General features: G+C 50.8%; 1 protein-coding gene across 3 annotated transcripts; it reads left to right on the top strand.

Annotated features, from left to right (window-relative positions):
* Window positions 1-1,725: 1,725 nt before the first annotated feature.
* Window positions 1,726-17,840, top strand: PFAS (phosphoribosylformylglycinamidine synthase). Of its 3 annotated transcripts, XM_058559752.1 has the most exons (28): window positions 1,727-1,785; window positions 4,075-4,254; window positions 4,340-4,475; window positions 4,938-5,043; window positions 5,424-5,613; window positions 5,725-5,830; window positions 6,196-6,336; window positions 6,455-6,579; window positions 6,762-6,890; window positions 7,647-7,778; window positions 7,910-8,038; window positions 11,363-11,436; window positions 11,546-11,702; window positions 12,017-12,078; window positions 12,226-12,387; window positions 12,639-12,761; window positions 12,905-13,036; window positions 13,301-13,531; window positions 13,705-13,885; window positions 13,968-14,051; window positions 14,259-14,414; window positions 14,637-14,756; window positions 15,072-15,217; window positions 15,335-15,542; window positions 15,682-15,773; window positions 15,853-15,967; window positions 16,838-17,161; window positions 17,266-17,840. In XM_058559752.1, the coding sequence occupies exons 2-28, from the start codon at window positions 4,113-4,115 to the stop codon at window positions 17,574-17,576; spliced, it is 4,014 nt and encodes a 1,337-aa protein (XP_058415735.1). In that variant the 5' UTR covers window positions 1,727-1,785; window positions 4,075-4,112; the 3' UTR covers window positions 17,577-17,840. The 3 variants fall into 3 exon arrangements, with proteins under 3 accessions (XP_058415737.1, XP_058415735.1, XP_058415736.1); XM_058559754.1 differs by lacking the exons at window positions 16,838-17,161; window positions 17,266-17,840 and adding an exon at window positions 16,400-16,614 and having other exon boundaries at window positions 1,726-1,785; XM_058559753.1 differs by lacking the exons at window positions 1,727-1,785; window positions 4,075-4,254; window positions 4,340-4,475 and adding an exon at window positions 5,177-5,310 and having other exon boundaries at window positions 4,982-5,043.
* The last annotated feature ends 7,164 nt before the right edge of the window (window positions 17,841-25,004 follow it).

The raw sequence follows: 25,004 nt of genomic DNA, 5'->3' as shown, positions 1-25,004 counted from the left end.
GATGAGGATAAAGACTTTCACATTTTACTCTGAACATTTCTGTGTTGCCTGACTCATTATCAAGACCACTGGGCTGGGTACTGTGTTTGCCCTGGCCTGTCACTTCAGCTTCCTTGCCCTCAGGCTTCAGGTTAGGTTTGGCTAATGGGGGACAGAGACAGTTCACATGGGGACACAAGGACAGGAGGAGAGAGAACCCAGTGTTTATTCCCTTTCCCTCTCAATGCTGTACTTCCTTTGCCCTGTTGGATGCCCTTCTTTCGTGGCTCCACCTCTCTCCCAGCTGATAACACTGTGGGGGAAGAGTGAGAATCCCCCTCCGCCCTTTCTCTTAGGGTTCTTATGGCTGGCCAAATAATTAAAAGACAGGTTAGCAGGAGAAAATAATACCAAGTTTAATAACATGTATACATGGGAGAAACCAGAGAAACTGAGTTTCTCATCATTCTGATTAACCTGCTCCCTTAAGTATTTTCAGCTAAAGGTGAGGAGGGTGTTGTGGCTGGGTGGGGGTGGGGGGGTGTAGTGGTGGATTTCAGAGGGGAAGAAGACAATTTACATGGAAAGGGAAATGTAAATGTTTGTCAGACAATTCTTTACAGGGCCTCCTATAAAGAATGCGGCCGGAGAGACAGAAATCACAGTAATCAACAGTATGTAGATTTAAGTCCTCTCCTTCCCTACTGGTAAGAGTTTCTGCAGATAAGGCCATCCCCCAGCTTCCCAGTACACCGAGGGAGATACCTTTACAAATGTAAATATTTGGTAAACAGAACTTTGAAAAGAATGGGCTTAGCAAGGACCCTGCCAGTCTGTCCATACCCAGAGTTATATTCCTTTAGGCAGTTAGTGGGGGAGGTCAAACGTCCGTCAGAGAAAATAATCAAGGTAAAGAGACATATTTCATGGTGGCCTATTTTGATCTCCCACAACACCATTCTCTTTGCCCCTTCAGGTCTACAGGTGGTAACCACTTTCTGCTCTTGCTAGGCTCTGGGTGCCCCACTATATTTTGCTGGTTCCCTTAATCCTGCCCATATCTTTGTAAATACACTCTATTAAATTCTTACTCATTAAACCTTTTTGAGTGTGCCGTTTTCTGATAGGATCATGACTAATACAACCATGTATTTATGCATTATGAAGGCTTAAAAATGTACAAAAAATACATACATAGGTAGAAAGGGCTAAGTAATTGAGTTACGAACCAAGGAACAAGTCATTGCAATGATCTTCAGCTTTCGCATCTGTAAAACGTGGTATTTGTGAAGATCAAGCGACATCATGTAAAATGCCTCAAGAGGTGCTCAATAAATATTTCCTATTATTATTGTTACTGTAACTAGAAAGAATATGGAGATTAAAAACACATGCCTCCCAGTCTGCTAAGAATTAAATAAATTCTTTCATTCAGAAAAGAAAAGCAAGCAAGCCAAGGGAGCAGGGTGAGGGAAACTGAGTCCTGGACACGGAAACGCTTCTCATTCCGTTTCCTGCATTCAAAGTGTCTGTCTCCGTCACAGTTTGTACCAGCAGACGAGAGGTACGGACACGGAACTGACCGTATTTTCAAAAACGTTAACTCAAGACAGATTTGCGAGACTAAACCACCAGGAGGGCAAACCTCTAAGAATCAAACTGCGAGCACCGCGGCGTCGCCCCGCCCTGGGCGGGAGGAGAAGCGGCGCAGCGCCCTCAGGCTCCGCCTCTACCCGCGGCGCACGCGGATGACGTGTCGGCGCGCTAGGATTCGAGGACCTCAGAGGCCTGCACAACCGCTTCCACGTGCGTATGGTTACCGCGCCCGCCGGGATCCTCCTGCTTGCGGCACCCCTTCACCACCTACCCCAAGCCTGACCCAGGCCGCTTCTGTATCCCCACCCGGCCAAGCTGCGTCCTTTTGGGGCCTGCGTGCCTGCGTCCATTCGTGCGATCTCGCACTAGTTCCATAGACTCCCGGCATGGGGACCCCACGTAAACTCAGCCCCTTTTCCCAGTTCATTCATTTAACCAACCCCAAAAATCTGTTGACCTCCTACTTTACGTCATGCTAGTCGTTGGAGATACAGTCCGTATGTAGACAACCCTGTCCCTGCGCTCTTGGAGCTTCTATTTCACTGGGAGTGATAGACGAAAATGAAATGGTTTAAATCTGATAATTCCTGTGAAGGAATTACGGTATGGAGGACAACTGTAAGGGGCCTAACTTTAGAAAGGGTGATCAGGATGGAGTGGGGAGCGCTGAGAAAGGGAGGAGTCGAGACTGATCTGGCAGGAGCACCATTTACTGAAATGAAGCCTGGCCTGAAAGGGCAGGAGGGCCCGGTAAGTGATGGGAATGAAGAGTTTATTCAGTCAGTCAACAAGTTTTAGAGTTTTTCCTTTTTAAGCCCCAGCTATTGTTCTAAGCCTTGGTAATCCAATGGAGATAAAACAGCTGTAGTCCATGCCCGCATGGAAATTTTGTTCTAGTGGAGATAGTAGAGGTAAAAATAAAATGTCAGATTTTAAAATTAAATTTTAATTTTAATTAAAAAATAAATTAAAATGTCAGTGATAAGTACTATACTGTATAAAAAATTAAAATAGGGCCATCTGATAGTGGCTACTTCAGACCAATAGGTCAAGGAAGCCCTTTCCAAAAAGGTGAATTTCACTTGAAATCTAAATAACAAAAAAGAGCTAGCCATGCAAATATCAGGGTCAAAGAAATGCCTTCTGGAATTGAGCTTGGCAAATTAGAGGAATAGAAAAGAAGCCATTGTGGCGGTACATTGTGGGTGAGGGGAGTCACATGAGATAGGGTTGGACTGGTAGGCAGTGGCCAGACCAGGTAAGCCAGGGTACTGAGCTGGGAGGTTATACCACGTGTAATGAGAAGCCGTGATCTCATTTATGCTGACATGTGGCAAGTGGATTGTGGTTGGGGCAGGAGTGGAACCCGGTACTGATCAGGAGGCCAATGCATTAGTCCAAGTTAGTGATGGTAGCAGAAGTGAAAGGATGTGGACAGATTTGGGATGTGTTTGGAAATAGATTTGCTGATAGATTGGGTATAGAGAGCCTCAGGGAAGGAAGAATTAAGATTGACTCCTATGTTTTTGGCTTGAGCAACTGATTTGGTGATGGTGGTGTTTGGTGAGATGGGGAAGAGTGAGAGAACAGCAGGTCTGGAGAAATGATAAATCAAAATTTTTGCTTTGACCAAAACAGGCTATCATCTGTGTTTATGAGACATCCACATGGAGATGTTATGTAAGCATTGGCATGTACTAGTTTGGAGTTTCAGGGAGAGTCAGGATTGAATAAAGTTACAGAATCTGTTGTCAGATAGTAGCTTGAATCATATGAAATTACCGTTTTTGGTCAAAATGGTTGAATGCTGACAACTTCGTTGTATCAGTCTACTAGATGGTATTTAAAGCCACAGGTCTGAATGAGGTCACTTAGGAAGAGCTTGTAGAGGGAAGAGAACGAAGGACAGAGCCCTGGGCACCCAACATTTAGAGGTGAAGCAGAAGAGTAGGAGCCAGCACAGGTGACTGAGAAGGAGCAACCAGAAGGTAGAGAAATATCAGGAGGGTGGTGTCATTTGACTTCACCAGCCAGGCCCAGTCCAGCTCATCCTGCAGGTTTATGCTTAGATGCCATTTCTCCCAGGAAGTCTTTCCCAATTCCTGTAGTGCTAGGTTGGTACCCACAGTCCCTCGGCCTTAACCACGTTTGGCTGGAAATGTCTGGGTATTTGCCTGTCTCCCTCAATAAAATATAAGCTTTGTGGGGGCAGAAACGGTTTTTCTCTTGTTCACAGCTGTGTTCCTAAGACCTTGCGTGGGGCCCAGCAAAGTGCAGGTGCTCAAGGAACATGTTTCAAGGATGTACCTGTACATCCCGATCCCACATTTTGCAGGATTAGTTAAGACTCCCCCAAGGTTACATTTTTCAGGTTACCTTGTCTCTCTGAATGCCCCTATTATTTTCCCCCACCCCATCCCTAATGCTTCCAAAGCCTCATCTGTCCTTGAAACTTGAAATCAGTTTGACAGATAGGCTATAGTTAATGTTACTTTTTAGGAACCTAGCTCATCGCTCCAGCAAGGACACTTGCAGAGATGTCCTCCATCCTTCACTTCTATGTCCGTCCCTCTGGCCATGAGGAGGCAGCCTCTGGACAGACTCGAAGGAAGCTGCAAGGAAAATTGCCAGAGTTGCAGGGTGTCACGACTGAGCTGTGCTACAACGTGAACTGGACAGGTTGGACCAGGTATTGGATTCTTGGGGGAGGTGCCCCAGTGCCAGAGGCAGTGTATCAAGGTGTCCTTGCCCTGTCTCCCTGCAGCTGAGTCCCTCCCAAGCGCTGAGGAGATGAAGAAGCTGACGTGGCTGTTTGGCTGCCCCTTGTTACTGGACGATGTTGCTCAGGAGTCTTGGCTCCTTCCTGGCTCCAGTGACTTGCTGCTGGAGGTTGGGCCCAGGCAAGTGTCTCAGCCCGGGGCAAGTCTTTCCATGTTCCAAGGCACATCTTCCCTTCCAAACACGCTCCCCACCCCTTCCACTTCCATTCCTCTTCTTCCTCCTCTTGTGATCCTTGGGGGATTTGTTTTTCCTTCACTCCATCCTACTCCCTGCCTAGAAAGCCATGTGTACCCCTTCCCCATTTGGGAAGATGTCTTTGAAGACTGAGGCAATTCCCAGGCATGTTCTGGAAGTAAAACAGGTTGAACTCTAAGAAGTTAAAATCAAAGCATTTTGATGCCAGAAGGACAGGTATTGTTTGATTTGAATGACCTTTGAAAGCAGGTTTCTTCCTGCGCTGGTCTGAGGCTAGAGGCCAATGGTGAGGGAGGTAGAAGTGAGAGGTTGGCCAGAGAGCGGTGGGCAGGATCCACGTTTTCAGCTGGGGCTCTCAGGTCTTGACCATCTGGCCCACCCCTCAGGCTGAACTTCTCCACCCCGACATCCACCAACATCGTGTCAGTGTGCTGGGCCGCTGGGCTGGTGGCTGTGGATCGTGTGGAGACTACCCGGCGCTACCTGCTCTCGGTGAGGTGGTGGGCCATCAGTGGGGGATCAGGAGGAGATGCGCTAGCGATAAGAGATTAGGTCCTAAACTCTAGGGAAATAATGAGGGAGACAGAGGGAGGAGCTCCTGGCTTTAGACCTGCCCTGTTTGCAGGTTGTTCACTGCCTGGGACCACCTGGTCAAGGGGTGAATGGGACAGAAATCCAGCCTGTGCTCCTGTTACCCATCTGTGCATGCTGACATGGACTCATGCCTGGAAGGGGCATCTTTTCTTAATCTAAACAAAGGTGCTATATAGGCTAGCAGTGGGCTGGCCCTGCATGAGTTGGAGGACCGAGAGTGGATCATTTTGTCTGTTCTTCAACTCTCTACCCCTTGCCCTCTTTGTCTCTGCCCCTAGTTTGCCCACCCCCCTTCAGCTGAGATGGAGGCCATTGCTCTGGCTACCCTGCATGACCGGATGACGGAGCAGCACTTCCCCCATCCTGTCCAAAGCTTCTCCCTTGGGAGCATCCCAGCACCCCTCAACGGCCCCGTCAACATACTGGCCGAGGGCCGGTCTGCCCTGGAGAAAGCCAACCAGGAGCTAGGTAAGCAGGGGTCCCTGGGAAGAAGGCCCAAGCTAGGCTAGGAGGGGTGCTAAGACCTGGAATATGGTGACCTGAGTCCTACAGTCAGCTCTTCCCGGGTTTGTCTCCTAGGTCTGGCCTTAGACTCCTGGGACCTAGATTTCTACACCAAGCGCTTCCAGGAGCTGCAGCGGAACCCCAGCATCGTGGAGGTCTTCGACTTGGCTCAGTCCAATAGGTAGGGAGGAATGAAGATGTTCTGAGGTCTGAGCCCATGGAGTTTGGAAGGGAAGACCACAAGGATTAGCCTTCATGGCTCTCTCTTGGCTTAAGGGCTTCCCTGAGTCTGACTGAGGCCCTGGGATCCCCATCCATCTGATAGTCTACATTTCAAATCTTGGTTTTATCTTCTCTTTGAATCTGGACAATCCACAGTGACACAATGTTTGAACATTATGACTTTATGGTATATGTATTGATCTATTGTCTAAATATGAGTTGGCCATAACTCTGCTGTTAATGCTGGTAAGAAGATGCGGCACGGCCTGAGAAATGACGCCATGTTTCTGCCCTGCCTTCCCCTCCCCGTGTAACCCCCGTCAGCGAGCATAGCCGACACTGGTTCTTCAAGGGCCGACTCCACGTGGATGGGCAGGAGCTGGCACACTCACTGTTTGAGTCCATCATGAGCACCCAGGCATCTTCAAACCCTAACAACGTCCTCAAATTCTGTGACAACAGCAGGTGGGCTGTGCCCTAGGCTGGGGTGACCTCAGGCCCAGGGGAGGGGAGGCCCCAGGCCCTGATAGGGTAAGCACAGAACCCAAGAAGGAAGCAAGGTCCAGAATGAATGTGTCTACAGTGCAATCCAGGGGAAGGAAGTGCAATTCCTACGGCCTGAGGACCCCACACAGCCAAGCTGCTTTCAGCAACAGCAGGGGCTGAGATATGTTGTCTTCACAGCAGAGACCCACAACTTCCCCACAGGTGAGCTGGGTCCCTGGGAGGGATGGGCGAGATCAGAGTGTAGGGTAGGGTGAAGGTCCCGGGCCCCTGGGCTGGGCCTGGGAGGAACAATCAGGTGGGCCTGTTGTCCTTATTTCCAATAAGGCAGTCAGAGCTGGGGTTTGTCTCTTCAGTGCCCATATCTCTCCCCTCTCTCTTCACAGGAGTAGCCCCCTTCAGCGGTGCAACTACAGGCACGGGGGGCCGTATCCGAGATGTCCAGTGCACGGGCCGCGGGGCCCACGTGGTGGCTGGCACTGCTGGCTATTGCTTTGGAAACCTGCACATCCCAGGTCCTGTCTCTTTCCTCTCTACCATTTCTCCTTCCAGATTCCTTGTCCTGGCAGGCACCGCACACTTTTATCTCTTAGGTCAAAGGGTCATCCTGGGTGCCCTTTCTTTTTTTTTTTAAATAATTTTATTTATTTATTTATTTTTCCCCCAAAGCCCCGGTAGATAGTTGTATGTCATAGTTGCACATCCTTCTAGTTGCTGTATGTGGGACGCGGCCTCAGCATGGCCGGAGAAGCGGTGCATCGGTGCGTGCCCTGGATCTGAACCCTGGCCGCCAGTAGCGGAGTGCGCGCACTTAACCGCTAAGCCACGGGGCCGGCCCTGGGTGTCCTTTCTTAGAAGGAAGGGCTCTAGAGTAGCTGGCCTTTCATTGACCATGGTCATGAGGACTGTAGGCCAGGGGAGACCCAAGTCACCAAACTCGCTTTACTGAACCACAATTTTCTTTATAAACTAGCATCCGCTTAGCAAGAAAGCGTGATATTGGTCAGTCTTATGACCATCATCTGCCCCCAAAATCTAGTTTCTTAGAAAGCCTTAAGAACTGATCCCAAGAGTCAGAGGGAAGACTGGTGTGGGAGGTGGGGAGCAAAACCAATACTTTATTGCAGGCTCTACATCTTCCTAAAATAGAACTTCCCCAAATGGAACATTCCACCCGTGCAGGTGGTCCTCAGTGCTTAGACTCTTACCAAAGGACTCTGGCTCCTCTGTCTCATCTTTACAGTCCGTCCAACTTTCTCCTTCCCCATCAGGTTACAATCTACCCTGGGAGGATCCGAGCTTCCAGTATCCTGGGAACTTCGCCCGGCCTCTGGAGGTTGCCATTGAGGCCAGTAATGGGGCTTCTGACTATGGCAACAAGTTTGGGGAACCAGTGCTGGCCGGTGAGGCTGGGGGGAATAGGGGATAATGGACATCTAGTCCCAGAGGTGGGCTGGGGTGTGTGACCGAGTAAACACTGGGGGCACTGAGTGACTGGACCCTATCCCTTCTCCCTGTGATGTTTGTGCTTCAGGCTTCGCCCGCTCCTTGGGCCTCCAGCTCCCCGACGGCCAGCGGCGTGAGTGGATCAAGCCCATCATGTTTAGTGGGGGCATTGGGTCCATGGAGGCTGAGCATGTGAGCAAGGAGCCCCCAGAGCCAGGTGAGAGCCCGCCACCTTTCTCCAGATCCAGCCAGCTTCCTCCCTAGCACATGGCAGCTGCAGGAGGGGAATATAGAGGATACGTCAGTGGTTAGTTTTTAATCTCTCAGCTCATGTGTCTTCTCCCCAGTACAGGTTTTCAGGGCAGGACAGGGCTTTATGCTGGTGGGGCAGTCTCAGTCTGTGTTGTTGCTGTGTCCTCCCGGGTTTACTTCTACATGGCAGGGGCCCGCCCTGCTAAATCAAAGCACCAGTGTTTCTTCAGTACCTGCCGTGTGCCAGGGGCATTTATCTGCTAGCTCAGTTCAGTTGGGTAAACATTTATTGAGCACCTAGCACTGGGCACTGTACTAGATGCTGTGGTAGAATCAAGATAATGGCCAAGTCCCACTTACTGAATAGGTGACCCAGTCACATGATTCAGAATTTAAAAGGCAAAAAAGGTTATACAGCAAACACTCTCCTTCCCCTACTTCCTGCCACTCAGTTTCCCTCCCTAGAGATAACCGTTGTTAATCGGTTACTTTTATACTCTACCAGAGGTATTTCCTGCATATATCAACAGACCCTTATGTATCTTTGTCCCTTTTTTATTTATTTATTTATTAAATAATTTTATTTATTTATTTTTTCCCCCAAAGCCCCGGTAGATAGTTGTATGTCATAGCTACACATCCTTCTAGTTGCTGTACGTGGGACGCGGCCTCAGCATGGCCGGAGAAGCGGTGCGTTGGTGCGCGCCCGGGATCTGAACCCGGACTGCCAGCAGCGGAGCGCACGCACCTAACCACTAAGCCATGGGGCCGGCCCTTTGCCCATTTTTAAATTGGGTTATTTGTCTTTTTTTGTGGAGTTGTAAGAGTTCTTTATATATTCTGGATACTAGACACTTATCAGATAGATACATGCTTTGTAAATATTTTCTCCCATTCTGTGGATTGTCTTTTTACTTTCTTCATGGTGTCTTCTGAAGCACAAATATTTTTAATTTTAGTAAAGTCCAGTTTATCTATTTTTTCTTTTGTTGCTTGTGGTTTTGGTGTCATGACTAAGAAACCATTGCCTAAGCTAAAGTCACAAAGATTTACTGGTATAGTTTCTTGTAATAGTTTTTTTTTTTTTTTTCTGCTGAGGAAGATTCATCCTGAACCAACATCTGTTGCCAATCTTCCTCTTTTTACTTGAGGCAGGTTTGCCCTGAGCTAACATCTGTGCCAGTCTTTCTCTATTTTGTATGTGGGTTGCTGCCATAGCACGGCCGCTGCTGAGTGGTGTATGTCCATGCCTGGGAACCAAACCTGGGCCACCGAAGTGGAGCGTGCCAAAGTTAACCACTAGGCCACAGGACTGGCCCCTCTTGTAATACCTATATAGCTTTTAGCTCTTATATTTAGGTCTCTGATACATTTTGGGTTTTTTTTTTGTGATGAATATTAGCCCTGAGATAACATCCACTGCCAATCCTCCTATTTTTTGCTGAGGAAGATTGGTCCTGGGCTAACATCTGTGTCCATCTTCCTCTACTTTATGTGGGACGCTGCACAGCATGGCTTGATGAGTGGTGCGTAGGTCCGCGCCCGGGATCCAAACCTGGAAACCCCAGGCTGCAGAAGCAGAGCGTGCGAACTTCACCACCACACCACCACGCTGGTCCCTCTGATGCATTTTGAATTAATTTTTTTTTTTTTTTTTTTTGGTGAAGTAGGGGGTCCAACTTCATTCTTACACATGTGGCTATCCAGTTGTGGCTATCCAGTTGTCCTAACACACTTTTTTTTTTTTTTTTTTTGGCTGAGGAAGACTGGCCCTGGGCTAACATCTGTGCCCATCTTCCTCCACTTTATATGGGACGCTGCCACAGCATGGCTTGCCAAACAGTGCGTCGGTGCGCGCCTGGGATCCAAACTGGCGAACCCTGGGCTGCCGCAGCGGAGCTCGTGCACTTAACCGCTTGCGCCACCGGGCGGCCCCCTAACAGACTTTTTGAAAAGGCTCTTCTTATCTCATTGAATTGTCTTGGCGCTCTTGTCAAAAATCAGTGGGCTATAGGGCCAACCCTATGGCATAGCGGGTAAGTGCGCGCGCTCCGCTGCTGGCGGCTCAGGTTCGGATCCCGGGCACACACCGACGCACTGCTTGTCAGGCCATGCTGTGGCAGCATCACACATAAAGTGGAGGAAGATAGGCACGGATGTTAGCCCAGGGCCAGTCTTCCTCAGCAAAAAGAGGAAGATTGGCAGATGTTAGCTCAGGGCTAATCTTCCTCACACACACACAAAACATCAATTGGCCATAAATGTATGGGTCCATTTATGGACTCACAGTTCTGTTCCATTGATCTCTGCCACACTGTCCTTATGCTAGTACCACACTGTCTTGATTACTGTAGCTTTGTTGTAAGTTTTAAAAGCAGAAAGTATGAGTCCTCCAATTTTGTTCTTTTTCAAGATTGTTTTGGCTGTTCTAGGTCCCTCGCATTTCCATGCAAATTTTAAGATCAGCTGATCAATTTCTGTGAAAAAGATGTCTGAGATTTTGATAGGGATTGTGTTGATTCTGCAGATCACTTTGGGGAGTGCCATCGTAACAGTGTTAAGTCTTTCAATCTATGAACGTGGGATCTCTTTCCATTTGTTTAGGTCTACTAAGAGATTTTATAGTTTTCAGTGTATAAGTCTTGCACTTATATTGTTAAATTTATTCCTTTTTTTTCCTCTTTGATGCTGTTGTAAATGCTACGCGTACTTCCGTACCTTACTTTTTTCACTTAGCAGTATATCTTGGAGATCATTTCGTATTGATGAAATCATATTACAGTCATGCGTTGCATAACAACGGACCACATATAGGACAGTAGTCCCGTAACATTAGTACCATATAGCCTAGGTGTGTAGTAGGTGGTACCATCTAGGTTTGTGTAAGTGCATTCTGATGTTCACACAGCAACAGAGTCGCCTAACAACACATTTCTCAGAAGGCACCTGCATCATTAAGTGACTCATCACTGTACTTCATTATATTCATATGTAATTCTCTTTTTTGATGGCTTAGTATTTCATTGTATGGATATACCATAATTTATTTAATCAGATCTCTGTTGTTAGCGTTTAGGTTATTTCCCATTTTTGATAATACAAATAATGCTTCTGTGTTTAATTTTGTACATAGGTCATTTTGTACCTGTGCAAATAAATCTGGAGGATAAATTCCTAAAAGTGTATATACTCAATCAAATAATATCTCTCCCCGAATATCAACTTTCCTTTATGTCACACTTCTTCGGTGGCTTTCCCAGTGTTCTGATTCTGCCCTTCTTCCTCACAGGCATGGACGTTGTAAAGGTTGGGGGTCCTGTATACAGGATTGGAGTTGGGGGTGGAGCTGCTTCATCTGTGCAGGTAAGTGGGCATGGCTGCAGATGCAGACTCCATATCACCAGGCCCCGTGCATGGATGGGGTATGAGCTCCTCGTCTCCCTGAGCTGAGCTATGCCATGTGTTCCCTCAGGTGCAAGGAGATAACACCAATGACCTGGACTTTGGGGCTGTGCAGCGGGGAGACCCAGAGATGGAACAGAAGATGAACCGCGTGATCCGGGCTTGTGTGGAGGCCCCCAGGGGAAACCCCATCTGCAGCCTTCATGACCAGGGTGCTGGTGGCAATGGTGAGAGAAGGGGTTGGGACAAGGGACCGGGCCTACCTGCTCCCCTGCCAGGTTTGGTTTAGGGAGAGGCATCGAGGATCTGCAACTGCCTGCCCAGCTCTGGGTTCCATTCTCTAGCCCCTATACATTCTGGACAGGCTCAGGATTGGGGTGGTGGGAGCCTGCTGCCTTGGGATGGTTGGTGGTGACGGTGCAGCAGCTATTCACGCAGGGAACACAGAATCAGGGCTCCTTTGGAGGCCGAGGATTGCCCTTTGTTTGCCCAGTGCTGACCATGGTCAGATCACCACCTCTCCCTGCAACCCTCTCACCAGGCAACGTCCTGAAGGAGCTGAGTGACCCTGCGGGAGCCATCATTTACACCAGCCACTTCCAGGTGGGTCTCATCCCCTGAAGTCTGGGTATCTCCCCACCCCTGCCAGCCCCAGCAGGCCCCACCCATCTTCCCCCACTCCCAGCAAGAACATGAGACTTGGGAGCGCCCACTGAACCTTCTCTTTCCTCCTCCCCCATGGATGTGCAGCTTGGGGATCCGACTCTGAACGCCCTGGAAATCTGGGGGGCTGAGTACCAGGAGTCAAATGCACTTCTGCTGAGGGCCCCCGACCGGGACTTCCTGAGTCGTGTCAGCACCCGGGAACGCTGCGCAGCTTGCTTTGTAGGCACCATCACTGGAGACAGGAGAGTGAGTTGGCCTGGGGAGCCAGTAGCAGATGCTGTGGGTGGGCTTGAGCTGCTTGGCTACAGGCCCGAGGGAGAGCTGTCAGGGGAAAGAGGTGAGAGGAGGATGGGAGACAGCAGCACACATGCTGAGGCCTCACTGGGACTCACTGGGGGAAGCCAAACGGGTGGAAAGAGCATTTCCACCCTGCTTTCTAGAAGTATTCTGGTGTTCATAGTCTCATTCCCTCTGGGCGGTGTCCCTGTGGTCTATAGATAGTGCTGGTGGATGATCGGCAGTGTCCTGTGGGAAGAAATGGCCAGGGGGATGCCCCCGTAACTCCCCCAACTCCTGTGGACCTGGAGCTGGATTGGGTGCTGGGCAAGATGCCTCGGAAGGTATGTGGGGGTTGGGGGGAAGGCTGATTCCTCCTTTCTCTGGCCCTGCATTTCAGACCACCCTTTACCCTAGGGGTGCTTGGTCCCCTGTGTGCCCAGCCCTCCCTCAGGGGCTCACACCCCTGTCGCCATCTGTGTTGCAGGAGTTCTTCCTCCAGAGGAATCGCCCCGTGCTGCGGCCTCTGGCCTTGCCCCCGGGGCTGAGCGTGCGCCAGGCTCTGGAGCGGGTTCTGAGGCTGCCTGCCGTGGCCAGCAAGCGCTACCTCACCAACAAGGTCCTGCCTGTGCCCCTGCTCTGCCCCCTCAGCCCTCTGCCCCACTCCTTCTGCTCACCCGCCCCTGGCCTCCTGCTCTTGGGGACTGCTGTGGAGGTTCACCAGTTCAAGGGAGAAGTGGCAGGGGCAGGATAGCTACCCTGATGGCCTGGTCCCCTGCTGCCTAGTCTCTGAGTTTTGTCTGTATGTTTGGAGTGAGCCAGGCCTCCCACTGCCCCGGTGTCCCTATCCCTCGGCCTCTTGCCAACCCCCCTGGTTCCGCAGGTGGACCGCTCCGTGGGTGGCCTGGTGGCACAGCAGCAGTGTGTTGGGCCCCTGCACACCCCTCTGGCAGACGTGGCAGTTGTGGCACTGAGTCACCAAGAGCTTGTAGGGGCTGCCACAGCCCTGGGAGAGCAGCCTGTCAAGAGCCTGCTGGACCCCAAGGTCGCTGCCCGGCTGGCCGTGGCTGAAGCCCTCACCAACCTGGTGTTTGCTCTGGTCACTGACCTCCGGGTGAGTCCCCTGCAGCTTCTGCCCTGGAGCCCCAGGTCTTTGGGACACGTCCACATCCACCATTCACTTACCCCTCTTGCCCTTCATGCTCGTGACCTCCAGCCCCTCTGCCCCCACCCTGGACTCTCCACATCTCTCTTCTTCTCTAATGCTGAGTCTCCACTGCTTCCCAGGATGTGAAGTGCAGTGGGAACTGGATGTGGGCAGCCAAACTTCCAGGGGAGGGTGCAGCTCTGGCTGACGCCTGTGAGGCTATGGTGGCAGTGATGGCAGCCCTGGGTGTGGCAGTTGATGGTGGCAAGGACTCCCTCAGCATGGCTGCCCGGGTTGGCTCTGAGACCGTGCGGGCTCCTGGTGAGGTCTGGGAGCCACAGGGAGGGGGGCAGGACCTGTGGAACTGAGCTGGTGCCTCACTTTCTTACTCCTTGCTCCTCAGGGTCTCTGGTCATCTCAGCCTATGCTGTCTGTCCAGACATTACAGCCACTGTGACTCCAGACCTCAAGTGTCCTGGAGGGAGAGGTATAGGTTTCCCTCCAAACCCCCACTGCGTTGTGTATTCAGAGCCTGGTCCTTTGTTTGGGGTCTGCTTTGTGAGTGCTGGCCCCCTCTCTGGGCACTGGGGCTGTGGTACTTTCTGGGACTGGTGGTCTAGGTGTCTCGCCACATGCTGGGAACTTCAGTGCTCCTGAGCTGTCCGTTTCCCCTCACCCCTTCCCTGTCTCCCAGGCCATCTGCTCTACGTGCCTCTGAGCCCTGGGCAGCACCGGCTAGGGGGCACAGCTCTGGCCCAGTGCTTCTCCCAGCTTGGCGAGCAGCCTCCCAACCTGGACCTTCCCGAGAACTTGGTGTGTGCCTTCAGCATCACCCAGGGGCTGCTGAAAGGTGAGTGAGGCCCTGGGGAAGACGGCGCATTGTGGCTGACCTGTGGCAGGCATTCACCAGCTGAGCGTGTGAGGGTGGGGCGGGAGGGATCAGCTGCCCTTCTCTCAGGTTCTCTGGGTGTGCCCACATTCTCACACACACTCTCTACCAAGTCTCTAGAAGCGGGGCCGGGCCACCAGGTTTGGGCCCCCAGGTTGCTGAGCTTTTGTCTTCTTCCTCCAGACCGTCTCCTCTGCTCAGGCCATGATGTCAGTGACGGGGGTCTCATCACCTGCCTGCTAGAGATGGCCTTTGCTGGGAATTGTGGGATAGAGGCAGATGTGCCTGCCCCTGGGGTCGATGGTGAGGAGCCCAGGGTCGACACTCAGGCCTGGGTTGCCTGCCCCACTGCAGATCCCATGTCCTGTTAAAGAATGGAGTGTCCCCAGCCTCTTTTCCCCTGAGTCCCTTGCTGTCATCTCTGACCCCTGTTGCTGACGGTACCCCTCTGAGACCTTCACAGACCCTGATGCCACATCCTTGGTCCCACTCTCCCAGGCCTCACCCCACTCCTGATCCCTGTCTCCACTCCCTAAACCCTCGGCCATGCCCCCCTGACTCCACCTCTGAGTCTCTGGCAGTACTCTAGTCACCCTGACACCCACATTGCTCCCCCAGCACTGCCTGTGCTGTTTGCCGAGGAGCCAGGCCTGGTGCTGGAGGTGCAGGAGCCAGACCTGGCTCAGGTGCTGAAGCGTTACCGGGATGCTGGCCTGCACTGCCTGGAGCTGGGCCACACGGGCGACGCTGGGCCCCACGCCATGGTGAGGAAGTGAAGAACGGCGCACAGCGGGGAGGCCGAGGTTTACCCCTGCCAGCCTTGGAGGGGGCCCAGGTGGGGCATCCTTGCTCTTGGCCCTGATAGATTTGTCCCTCTTTAGGTCCGGGTATTAGTGAATGGGGCTCTGGTTCTGGAGGAGCCTGTTGGGCAGCTACGAGCCCTCTGGGAGGAAACAAGTTTCCAACTGGACCGGCTGCAGGCAGAGCCGAGCTGTGTGGCAGAGGAAGAACAGGGGCTGAGGGAGCGGACAGGGCCCAGCTACTGTCTGCCCCCGACCTTTCCCAAAGCTTCCGTGCCCCGCAAGCTTGGTGAGGGAGTGTGTGCAGAGGCTTGGCTTCCTGGGCACTTTGGGCCTGGATGCCCAAGCCTGCCCTGGAAAAGGTATCTAGGGGATTGGGGTGGAGACATAGCCCTCTGGCACAGAGACACTCCTTCTTCTCCCCCCAGGTGGTCCCACCCCCCGAGTCGCCATCATGCGAGAGGAGGGCAGTAATGGAGACCGGGAGATGGCCGATGCCTTCCACTTGGCTGGGTTTGAGGTGAGCAGGGTGGCTGGCGGAGCTGGGGCTGGGCCTTGGCCTGTTTGTCCTCTGACACTTTCCCTCCCCATCCTGCCAGGTGTGGGATGTGACCATGCAGGACCTCTGTTCTGGGGCAATCGTGCTGGACACATTCAGAGGCATAGCCTTCGTGGGTGGCTTCAGCTACGCAGATGTTCTGGGCTCTGCCAAAGGTAGGTGTGCAGGCTTCTGCCCACTGCCACCCCCACACATTCCTGAAGAGGTGCCTTAGCTCCCTTCTTTCTTGCCTGAGGATTGGCCTCTCACCTCCACAAGGCCAGGGAGAGTGAGTGTTTTCATTCTGGGCCAGATGCCAGCAGAAGGCCTGCAGGTAACTTAAATGAGACAGGTGACTGGGTGGCGCTGTGCCAACCTGGAGGGCACATGCCCTTTCTAAAGGGGTAGCTGCTACTCAACTCCAGCAAGTTGTCCTGTTGCAAAGCTGGCTCAGCATGGCAGGGTCTTTCTGGTTTTCAAGAGAAGCCAAAAACCCAGATTTTTATATGAAATCTTATTTTTATTTATTTATTTTTTATTTTTTAAACACCAGGGTTCTTTTTTTTTTTTTTTTTAATTTTATTTATTTATTTATTTTTCCCCCAAAGCCCCAGTAGATAGTTGCATGTCACAGCTGCACGTCCTTCCAGTTGCTGTGTGTGGGATGCGGCCTCAGCATGGCTGGAGAAGCGGTGCATTGGTACGTGCCGGGATCCAAACCCAGGCCGCCAGCAGCGGAGCGCGCACACTCAACCGCCAAGCCATGGGGCCGGCCCCTGAAATCTTATTTTTAAATGTTAGGCAATGAAATAAAAAATTTTGAAAATATGCTGCTGGCCAAGCAAAAAACTTATCATGGGCCATTTCTGGCCCAGGTGTTGGCAACATCTGATTTAAGCAGATAAACCCATTTCTTCCTTTGCCTTTTCCCCAAGCTCTGCAGAGGCAGGGCAGTCCTGGGGGAGTGTAACAGTGCATGCTGGGATGGAAAAGCAGCCACCCCCCTTCATTCCACGTCTTACCCCAACTTCCTTGTTCCCTCCTAGGGTGGGCGGCTGCTGTGGCCTTTAATCCACAGGCCGGGGCTGAGCTGAGGCGCTTCCAGAAGCGGCCAGACACCTTCAGCCTGGGCGTGTGTAACGGCTGTCAACTGCTGGCTCTGCTGGGCTGGGTGGGAGGCAACCCCAATGAAGAGGGAGGGGAGATGGGCCATGACTCCTGGCCAGCCCAGCCCGGCCTCCTGCTGCGTCACAACCTGTCTGGGCGTTATGAGTCTCGCTGGGCCAGTGTGCGCGTGGGGCCTGGGCCGGCCCTGATGCTACGAGGGATGGAGGGAGCCGTGCTGCCTGTGTGGAGCGCCCATGGGGAAGGTCAGGCTCCGGGGAGGTGGGGGTGGGGGTGGGGAGGGTCTGCGGTCCGGGGTGGGTGGAGGGCATGAAGGAGCTTTGCTCTCATTCCCCTTCTTCCCTCCCAGGTTACATGGCATTTTCTTCTCCGGAACTCCAAGCCCAGATCGAGGCCAAGGGCTTGGCTCCACTGCACTGGGCAGACGATGACGGGAACCCCACAGAACAGTACCCTCTGAATCCCAATGGGTCCCCAGGGGGCGTGGCTGGCCTCTGCTCCCTTGATGGCCGCCACCTGGCTCTCATGCCTCACCCTGAGCGGGCTGTGAGGCCTTGGCAGTGGGCATGGCGACCCCCTCCATTTGACACTCTGACCACCTCCCCCTGGCTCCAGCTCTTCATTAATGCCCGAAACTGGACCCAGGAAGGAGGCTGCTGAGCAGGCCAGGGAGGCTCACCTGAGCCTCACAGTTTGTCCCCGGGGTGTCTGCTGCCCTCTCCCTCATCAGCTTCAGAAGCACTGCCTGTTACTTCCAGATGTGTTCTGGACAGACAAGGACCAAAATGCCAAAAAAAACCTCAGCTAATTTTATTAATCTGCCCGCTTTGTTTTTATTTTTTTTTTATTGAGGTCATATTGATTTATAACATTGTGTAAAGGTCAAGTGTACATTATTAAATTTCAGTTTCTGTATAAACTGCATCTTGTTCACCACCAATAGTCTAGTTTTTATCCATCACCATGCATATGTGCCCCTTTGTCCCTTTGCCCTCCCTCCACCCCCTTCCCCTCTGGTAACCAATCTATTCTCCTTATCTACGTGTTTATCTTCCACATATGAATGAAATCATACGGTATTTGTCTTTCTCTGTCTGACTCATTTCGCTTAACAATCTGTCCACTTTTTTATTATTAATCTTATGCTGGTGGATCTGTTTTCTGTTCTTCTGCTGTAATATGTTTTGTCCATCACGAGCCCAGGAAGCAGTACGTGGTTCAGAGAACAGAGCTTACAGTGGAAAGTTAGGGTGCACGGGGAGGAGGGGGTTGCATCGCCCCACTTCACCCAGCGATCACCACGTCGTGCCTCATGTCACTCAGCTGGGCTCTGAGGGATGTTTTCTGGCCCCTTCCTCATCATTAGGTTTTAGGGAATGGGGACATAAAAAGTATGCAAGTCAGGACCTCAGCATTCTCATCTGAAAAGCAGCAGAAGCTTTCTGGGTTCCTCTTTTAATTTTTTTCTTTTTTGTGAGGAGATCAGCCCTGTGCTAACATCTGCCAATCCTCCTCTTTTTTTGCTGAGGAAGATTGGCCCTGGGGTAACATCCGTACCCATCTTCCTCCACTTTATATGGGACGCCGCCACAGCATGGCTTGCCAAGCAGTGCGTCGGTGTGCGCCCGGGATCCGAACCGGCGAACCCCGGACCGCTGCAGTGGAGCGCATGCACTTGACCGCTTGCGCCACCAGGCCGGCCCATGGGTTCCTCTTTTAAAATGCAATGCTGTGGGCCAGCCCTGTGGTGTAGTGGTTAAGTTCTCTGTGCTCCGCTTGGCAGCCTGGGTTCGCAGGTTCGGATCCTGGGTGCGGACCTACACCACTGGTCAGTCGTGTTGTGGCAATGACCCACATATAAAGTGGAGGAAGATTGGCACAGATGTTCGCTCAGGGCTAATCTTCCTCAGCAAAAAAAAAAAAAAAAAAACAGTGAGCTAAGTGTAAGCAATTGTTTGTAGAAGTTTCTATGACAGGGTCTCTGGCCTCAGCTCAATACTCTGATTTTTGCTTCTCCTAATGTAGCAACTCCCTACCTGACAGAAGTGGTCAGCACTCTCATCCTTAGACCTGAGCCTTTAGTATTCGTTTATTCTATTACTATTTGGTGATTAGCTACAGTGCCGAGCACCGTCACTGTCCCCAGGGAGTTTATGTCTAACAATTTAAAATATTAGCTGTATATGGCACATACCATCAGCCAAGCATGTGCTAGACATTTTACATATATATCTAAATTATGTCTCACAAGAATTCAGCATTTCTTGATAGCCCCCCACTTTTTTTTATAAAGGAAGAATTAAGGTTAAATAAATTGCCTAGGGTCACACAGCTGGTAAGGGCAGAGCCAGGAGGTCACACTCACTCGTGCTACGTCTGCTTCCTGCCATCCCGCAGTCACACTTCCTGGAGGCCGCATTATCAGGAGTTCTTGCTGACAGCTGTCCATCGCTTCCTTTGCTCATGGGAGTGTGGAGAGACGTCACTTCCTTGTGACTGCTCTATTGTACAACTGGAGTCAATTTGTCCCCTAAATAGTTTAACATCTTGATCAAAGCAGTTTCCCTGAGAATGGAGACTGGAGTCTCAGATCCCTGAGATTCCCTGAGGGCCTGGGAGAAAGAGGGAGACGAGCTCCGCTTAGAGCCTGGCTGCCTGAAGCCTGATCGTAATGAAAACGATGTTAAATCACGGCTATGGGGAAAATCACAATTTCACATCGTTTTCTCATTGCTTTGGCAACTGACCTACCCTGAGCAGTGTGGGCCTAGTGAGGGTCATTTTGGATGTTTGGAATACTTCCTGATGCTGGGAAGCTATATAGGTACCTTAAAGATAATCCCAAATGTACGATTTGGGGGCTGGTACGTAGCTTGGATGTCAAGTTTACTAAGTGCTTGATGCGAAAGTAAAAGGGTGGTATGTGAGGTAATCTGCTGATTGGCTGTGATAGGTAAATTTGTGCATTTTGAAGGTGGTGTGGTTTCTAGTTTGGATCTCCCTGGCCAAGCAAGACCCCCCTTTGAACACTGCCGAGACCAAGTCCACTGAGCTTCTCATCTCTCTTTTCATCTGGTAGCCACACAAGCCTGTCCTTGCTGGCCCCTGACCCTGTTCCTCTCTCTCTCTACCTCTCTAGCAAACTCCTACAGGCTGTCTCTTCTCTGCCTCTCCTTGCCTTCATGGAAAACCAGCTATCCTCTGAGAAGCCCTCCAGGTGGTGGCTTTTATTCCCAAACCTCGCATACCTCACCTTGCTCAGGCTGGGGAGTTGGAGTCTGGGTCCTCCCTGTACCACTTCCAGATTATTCTCCACCCCCTTTGAAGAAAATCTTGCCCATTTTAGGCTCATGCCATTCTACTATATCAGCTTCACTCCTTTCTTTGAGTTCTGATGATTTCTCCATCACTCCCTGTGGATGAGACTGCCAATTATTCCCCAATATCTGATTCCCCTCTCTAGAAGTAGAATCCTCCAGTATTTTAGCAGGGATCGTGGCTGCTCAAAACAAAGACGACATCTCCCAGCTACCCTTACAGCTATGACTAAATTCTGGCTATGGGAGAGAAAACGATGTATACAACTTCCAAATGTTCTTAAAGAAGGGTGCATGCTTCTCTTCTATTCTTGCTTCCTGCTGTCTGGAATGAAGACGTAATGGCTGGAACTCCAGCGCCATATTGGACCATGAAGTAGCTTTGGGAATTGGCACCTTGCAAAGCAGAGTAACAAGATAGGAGGAGACTGGCTCCCTTGACACTGAGAAGTACGTATGAGCCTGGACAGGCTGTCACTGGTTTTAAGTGTGGGAGACAAATTTCTGTCTTGTTTAAGTCCTATTAATTTTGGTGGTTTCTGTCACTTATAGCCAAATCTTATCCTATTCAACTCTTCCTAACTCCCCCTCATTCTTCAAGGGCATTGGTCCCTGGTTCTTAGTCTTGCTCTCTACCTCAATCCCTTCCATTGCTTTGAATCCATGTCGATGACCATTTAACACCCTCAACTTTTCTCCAATGACATCATCCCTTCCACCACAGCCAGCTACCTCACCTTGGGTTTTCTTATCACCCAGATCTGTTCCACCTCCAAACTCACTTATTCAAGCGCCCTACCTCTGACCGTAACTGCTTTCCTTCCATCTTTTCTTCATCTTCAGTTCTCTGAGGTCTCAAAGTCATAGGATCTCCAGATCAATAATTACTTTTCTCCAATCCATCTCTTCTTGTCTTTCTTCTTCCCCCCTTATTCAGTTTCCAGTAATAGCCTTTCCACTGCCCTTTAACTTGACCCAGTATCTTGTTTTTATGAGGAAGATCAGCCCTGAGCTAACATCCATGCCAATTCTCCTCTTTTTGCTGAGGAAGACCGGCCCTAAGCTAACATCTATTGCCAATCCTCCTCCTTTTGTTTTTCCCTTTTTCTCCCCAAAGCCCCAGTAGATGGTTGTGTGTTGCAGTTGCACATCTTGCTAGTTGCTGTATGTGGGATGCCGCCTCAGCATGGCTGGACAAGCAGTGCGTCGGTGCGCGCCCAGATCCCAACCCGGGCTGCCAGTAGCACAGCACGCTCACTTAACCGCTAAGCCACGGGGCCGGTCCCGACCCAGTATCTTTTGATCATTCCCATTTGACAAAACCTCAACCCATTAGCTTTTTCTGAGAAAGCCAGACCACAGGGCAGATTGTCTCATTATAATTTCATCATTACCCACGTGTGGGGAAAATAGGGAATGGGAATGAGAAATAGAGGTCAAAGGTAATAAGAGAGAGCACTAGAGTGGTGCAATGAGAATAATATGCCGTGAACTGAAGGGATGTGATGACCTCAGCTCTCTACACCTGAGGTCTAAAGACAAAAGCCATTTTACAACATAATAATCAAGTCCTGTCCTTTCTCTGGGTCTCATCAGTCAACAGCTTCTGGTCGGTCAAATCCTTTGTTAGACACTGGAGGCTCTTACAGTAGAATCACACACCTCCCTTTTCAGCCCAAGCCACTGTTATAATTTATTTTTCACCATTGTGATCTTCCTTCTTTCCTTCCTTCCTTTTCTTCCTTCCTTCCTTGTTCCTTCTTTCTTTCCTTCTTTCCTTCCTTCCTTGTTCCTTCTTTCTTTCCTTCTTTCCTTCTTTTTCCTTCTTTCCTTCTTTCCTTCTTTCCTTCCTTCCTTCCTTCCTTCCTTCCTTCCTTTCTTCCTTCTTTCCTTCTTTCTTTCTTTCAGATTAGCCCTGAGCTAACATCTGATGCCAATCCTCCTCTTTTTGCTGAGGAAGATTGGCCCTGGGTAACATCCATACCCATCCTCCTCTACTTTATATGGGACGCCGCCACAGCATGGCTTGACAAGCAGTGTGTTGGTCCACGCCCAGGATCCAAACCTCCGAACCCCGGGCCACCAAAGTGGAGTGCGTGAACTTAACCCCTACGCCACCAGGCCGGCCCCATCACCATGGCAATCTTACATGGAACTATATGTTTCTTTGATCAAAGATCTGTCTCCCGAGTACAGTGTAAACTCTGTATTTGCTCTCCACTGTATCCTACCCCCAGCACAGTGCCTGGCACCTACTAGGTACTCAATAAATACATTGAAAGAAGAATGTATTTACACAAGAAGAATGTAAATACACAAACGAAGAAATGTGGATGTTAAAATCAGTAAAGGTCAAGACACATTTTTTTCCTTAATAGAAGAGTAAACTGAGTGGACTGGGTTCATGGGTGGCTTTGCAGGTCTTCTCAAGCATTTCTCTTTTTGAGTTCATTTCTGTAGTCATTCAAAGTTACAAGTTCTAGTCATCACATCAAATGAAGGACACTGTGTTTTTGTTGACTTGAGGTGGAAGGACACTGTGTGTTTGTTGAGATGGAGGTAGGGAAATAAGGAGAACCAGTAAGTCTTGCCTCCTTAATTTAAGACCTGCGTGGCAGCCAACATGACTCTTCAATTTCACAGAAAAAGACAGAGCACTGAACCGAGCGTGCATTACAGTCTCCTCAGCAAATGGTGTGCTGGAAGGAGTACTATTGGCAGGGGCTGAGTGCAGAGGCGGAGGAGTATGTGCAAGGGGGTCCAGGTGGGACCACCTGGAGAAGGCCACTTTCTCCAGAGAGGCTCCCAGCCTCCCCATCAGGCCAGCCCACCCCTGGGTGTCCCTCCAAAGAAGGCCTGGGATGCCGTACCCAAACCAGGGCATGGACAAGGGGGATAGACTGGAAAGAAAGGAGGTGGGCATCAGCAGTGAGCCGGTTGGGGGAGGGTGTCTCCACAGCAGCTGAGCCTTCAGAGTCCCAGGGTCCAGCAAGGTGTATCTCCCCAGCACCTGCTGTATTCAAGACCCTGGGGCAGAAATCAAAGAAATCTTCAGTCTGTCATTAGAAACTTGACAGCAGCAAACAGCCAGATGGTGGAGCCCCGTGGACTGCTGTAATGCAGCCTGGGTCTTAGAGTCCTGTCTCGGGCTTCAAGAAAGACCCTCTTCTGTGAGCGGCCCACTAGGAGTACCTGTGACTATGGGCCGTTTTCCCCTGAGGAGTGGGTCTGTGCAGCTTCATCTGCCTAGTCAGGCAAAAGGAGCAGCTCACGGCTACAGAGGACAAAGAATGTGAAACAGAGAGCCCCACCCAATCTGTCACTTGAAGTATCTTTTAGGGGAAGCTCAGCGTACCACCGGAACCCATAGCAGAGGATGCGGCCCAGACTTTTGGGATCAGGGAAAGGTTCTTGCGATTAGCTGAGACCTAAGGGATGAATAGCAGCTTGTTACAAGAAAGGAGGCAGAGGGCATTCTAGAAAAGCAGAACGATATTTGCAAAGCCTCAGAGGTGAGTGCGTTAAGGAACTGAACAAAGGTGAGTGAGTCTGTCTGGAACATGAAGTATAAACGGGAAACAGAAGAGGCACAGTTAAAGGCCTAACAGAGCAGGTGAAGGAATCTGGACTTTACACTAAGAGCAATGGGAAAGCATTTCAAGAGGATAGACATGAGCAGATTTGCATTTTTTGAAAGATCACTTCAATGGCAGAGCAGGAAGACAGGAGAAGATGGGAGGAGTCCAATAAGAAGGCTTTGCAGTCTCCAGGCAGAAATAATCCTGGCCAGGACTAGGGTGGTGGCACTGCAGAAGGAGAGAAATGGAATGATTTGAGAGACATTAGGAGGTAGAATCACCAGGAACTGGATGTGAGGGGAGAGGGAAAGAGCACGAAGAGCCAATGCCCAGACCTCTTGCTTGGACTACTGGCTGAGTAATAATTTCAGGAACTGTGGCAGGAACAAGGGAGATGACGCAGTTTGGGAGGAAGATGATGTGCGTTGCTTAGGACTGGTTGAGTCTGAGGTGTTGGTGGGACAGGCAAATGGAGGTTTCCAGGAGGCTGTCAGAAGATATCTGGGATGGCGATGAGGATTTTGGAGGCACTGGTATATGTATGGGTAAGGTTATCTAGGAGGAATGTGTAGGGCCTGGTAACCCAACATTTAAGGGGTTGGCAGAAATGGAGGAGGCTGAGACAGAATGGCACCACTAATCTTATAACCAGCTGAATGGCTTCCCACTGCCCGAGTCACTGGACCATCATGGGATGCCCCTGGGAAGGTGTCCAGGGCAACAGAAGGGATTAGGGAGCCACCTGTTCTCCTCCTTCATCACCAAGTCCTAGCTCTGCTGACCCCGTCTTCACCTTGAGGCCATCTCCTCTCTCTCCTAGATCCTTTCCCAACATAGCACGGACCACTCTCTCCACTCCCCAACACCTCACCTTTGGAAGGTTACAAGGAAATGGCCTTGATTAAATAAAGCAGATGAAAAGAGCAAAACTATGTGGCACTTGGGAGACTGGGGCCCCGTGGACTCCCAATGGCATCTTCTAGGAGGCTCCAAGGGAAGGAACAGGGGCATCCCCCCTGGATTGAAGACACAAGGGTCCTGGCCTGGGTGCAGCCTGAGGAAACCTCCGCTCACCTTCGAGGATGTAATGTGCCTCCATTCCCCATGAGGATGCATCAGATTCTGAAGAGCTGTGATGGGACACTCTCTGCCTTCCCTCAGACTCAGGACAGGCCACCAACGGGATGTCCACC

The sequence above is a fragment of the Diceros bicornis genome, chromosome 18 (assembly GCF_020826845.1).
Source record: "Diceros bicornis minor isolate mBicDic1 chromosome 18, mDicBic1.mat.cur, whole genome shotgun sequence".
In the NCBI taxonomy this organism is placed as follows: domain Eukaryota; kingdom Metazoa; phylum Chordata; class Mammalia; order Perissodactyla; family Rhinocerotidae; genus Diceros; species Diceros bicornis.
This window is presented reverse-complemented; position numbering and strand designations above follow the sequence as displayed.

Excerpts from the sequence above, each read along its gene's own strand:
- PFAS (XM_058559752.1), top strand. The coding sequence starts at position 4,113 with ATGTCCTCCATCCTTCACTTCTATGTCCGTCCCTCTGGCCATGAGGAG. Across the intron at positions 13,532-13,704 it reads CTCTGGTCACTGACCTCCGG|GATGTGAAGTGCAGTGGGAA; the intron begins GTGAGTCCCCTG and ends ACTGCTTCCCAG. Across the intron at positions 14,052-14,258 it reads CAAGTGTCCTGGAGGGAGAG|GCCATCTGCTCTACGTGCCT; the intron begins GTATAGGTTTCC and ends CCTGTCTCCCAG.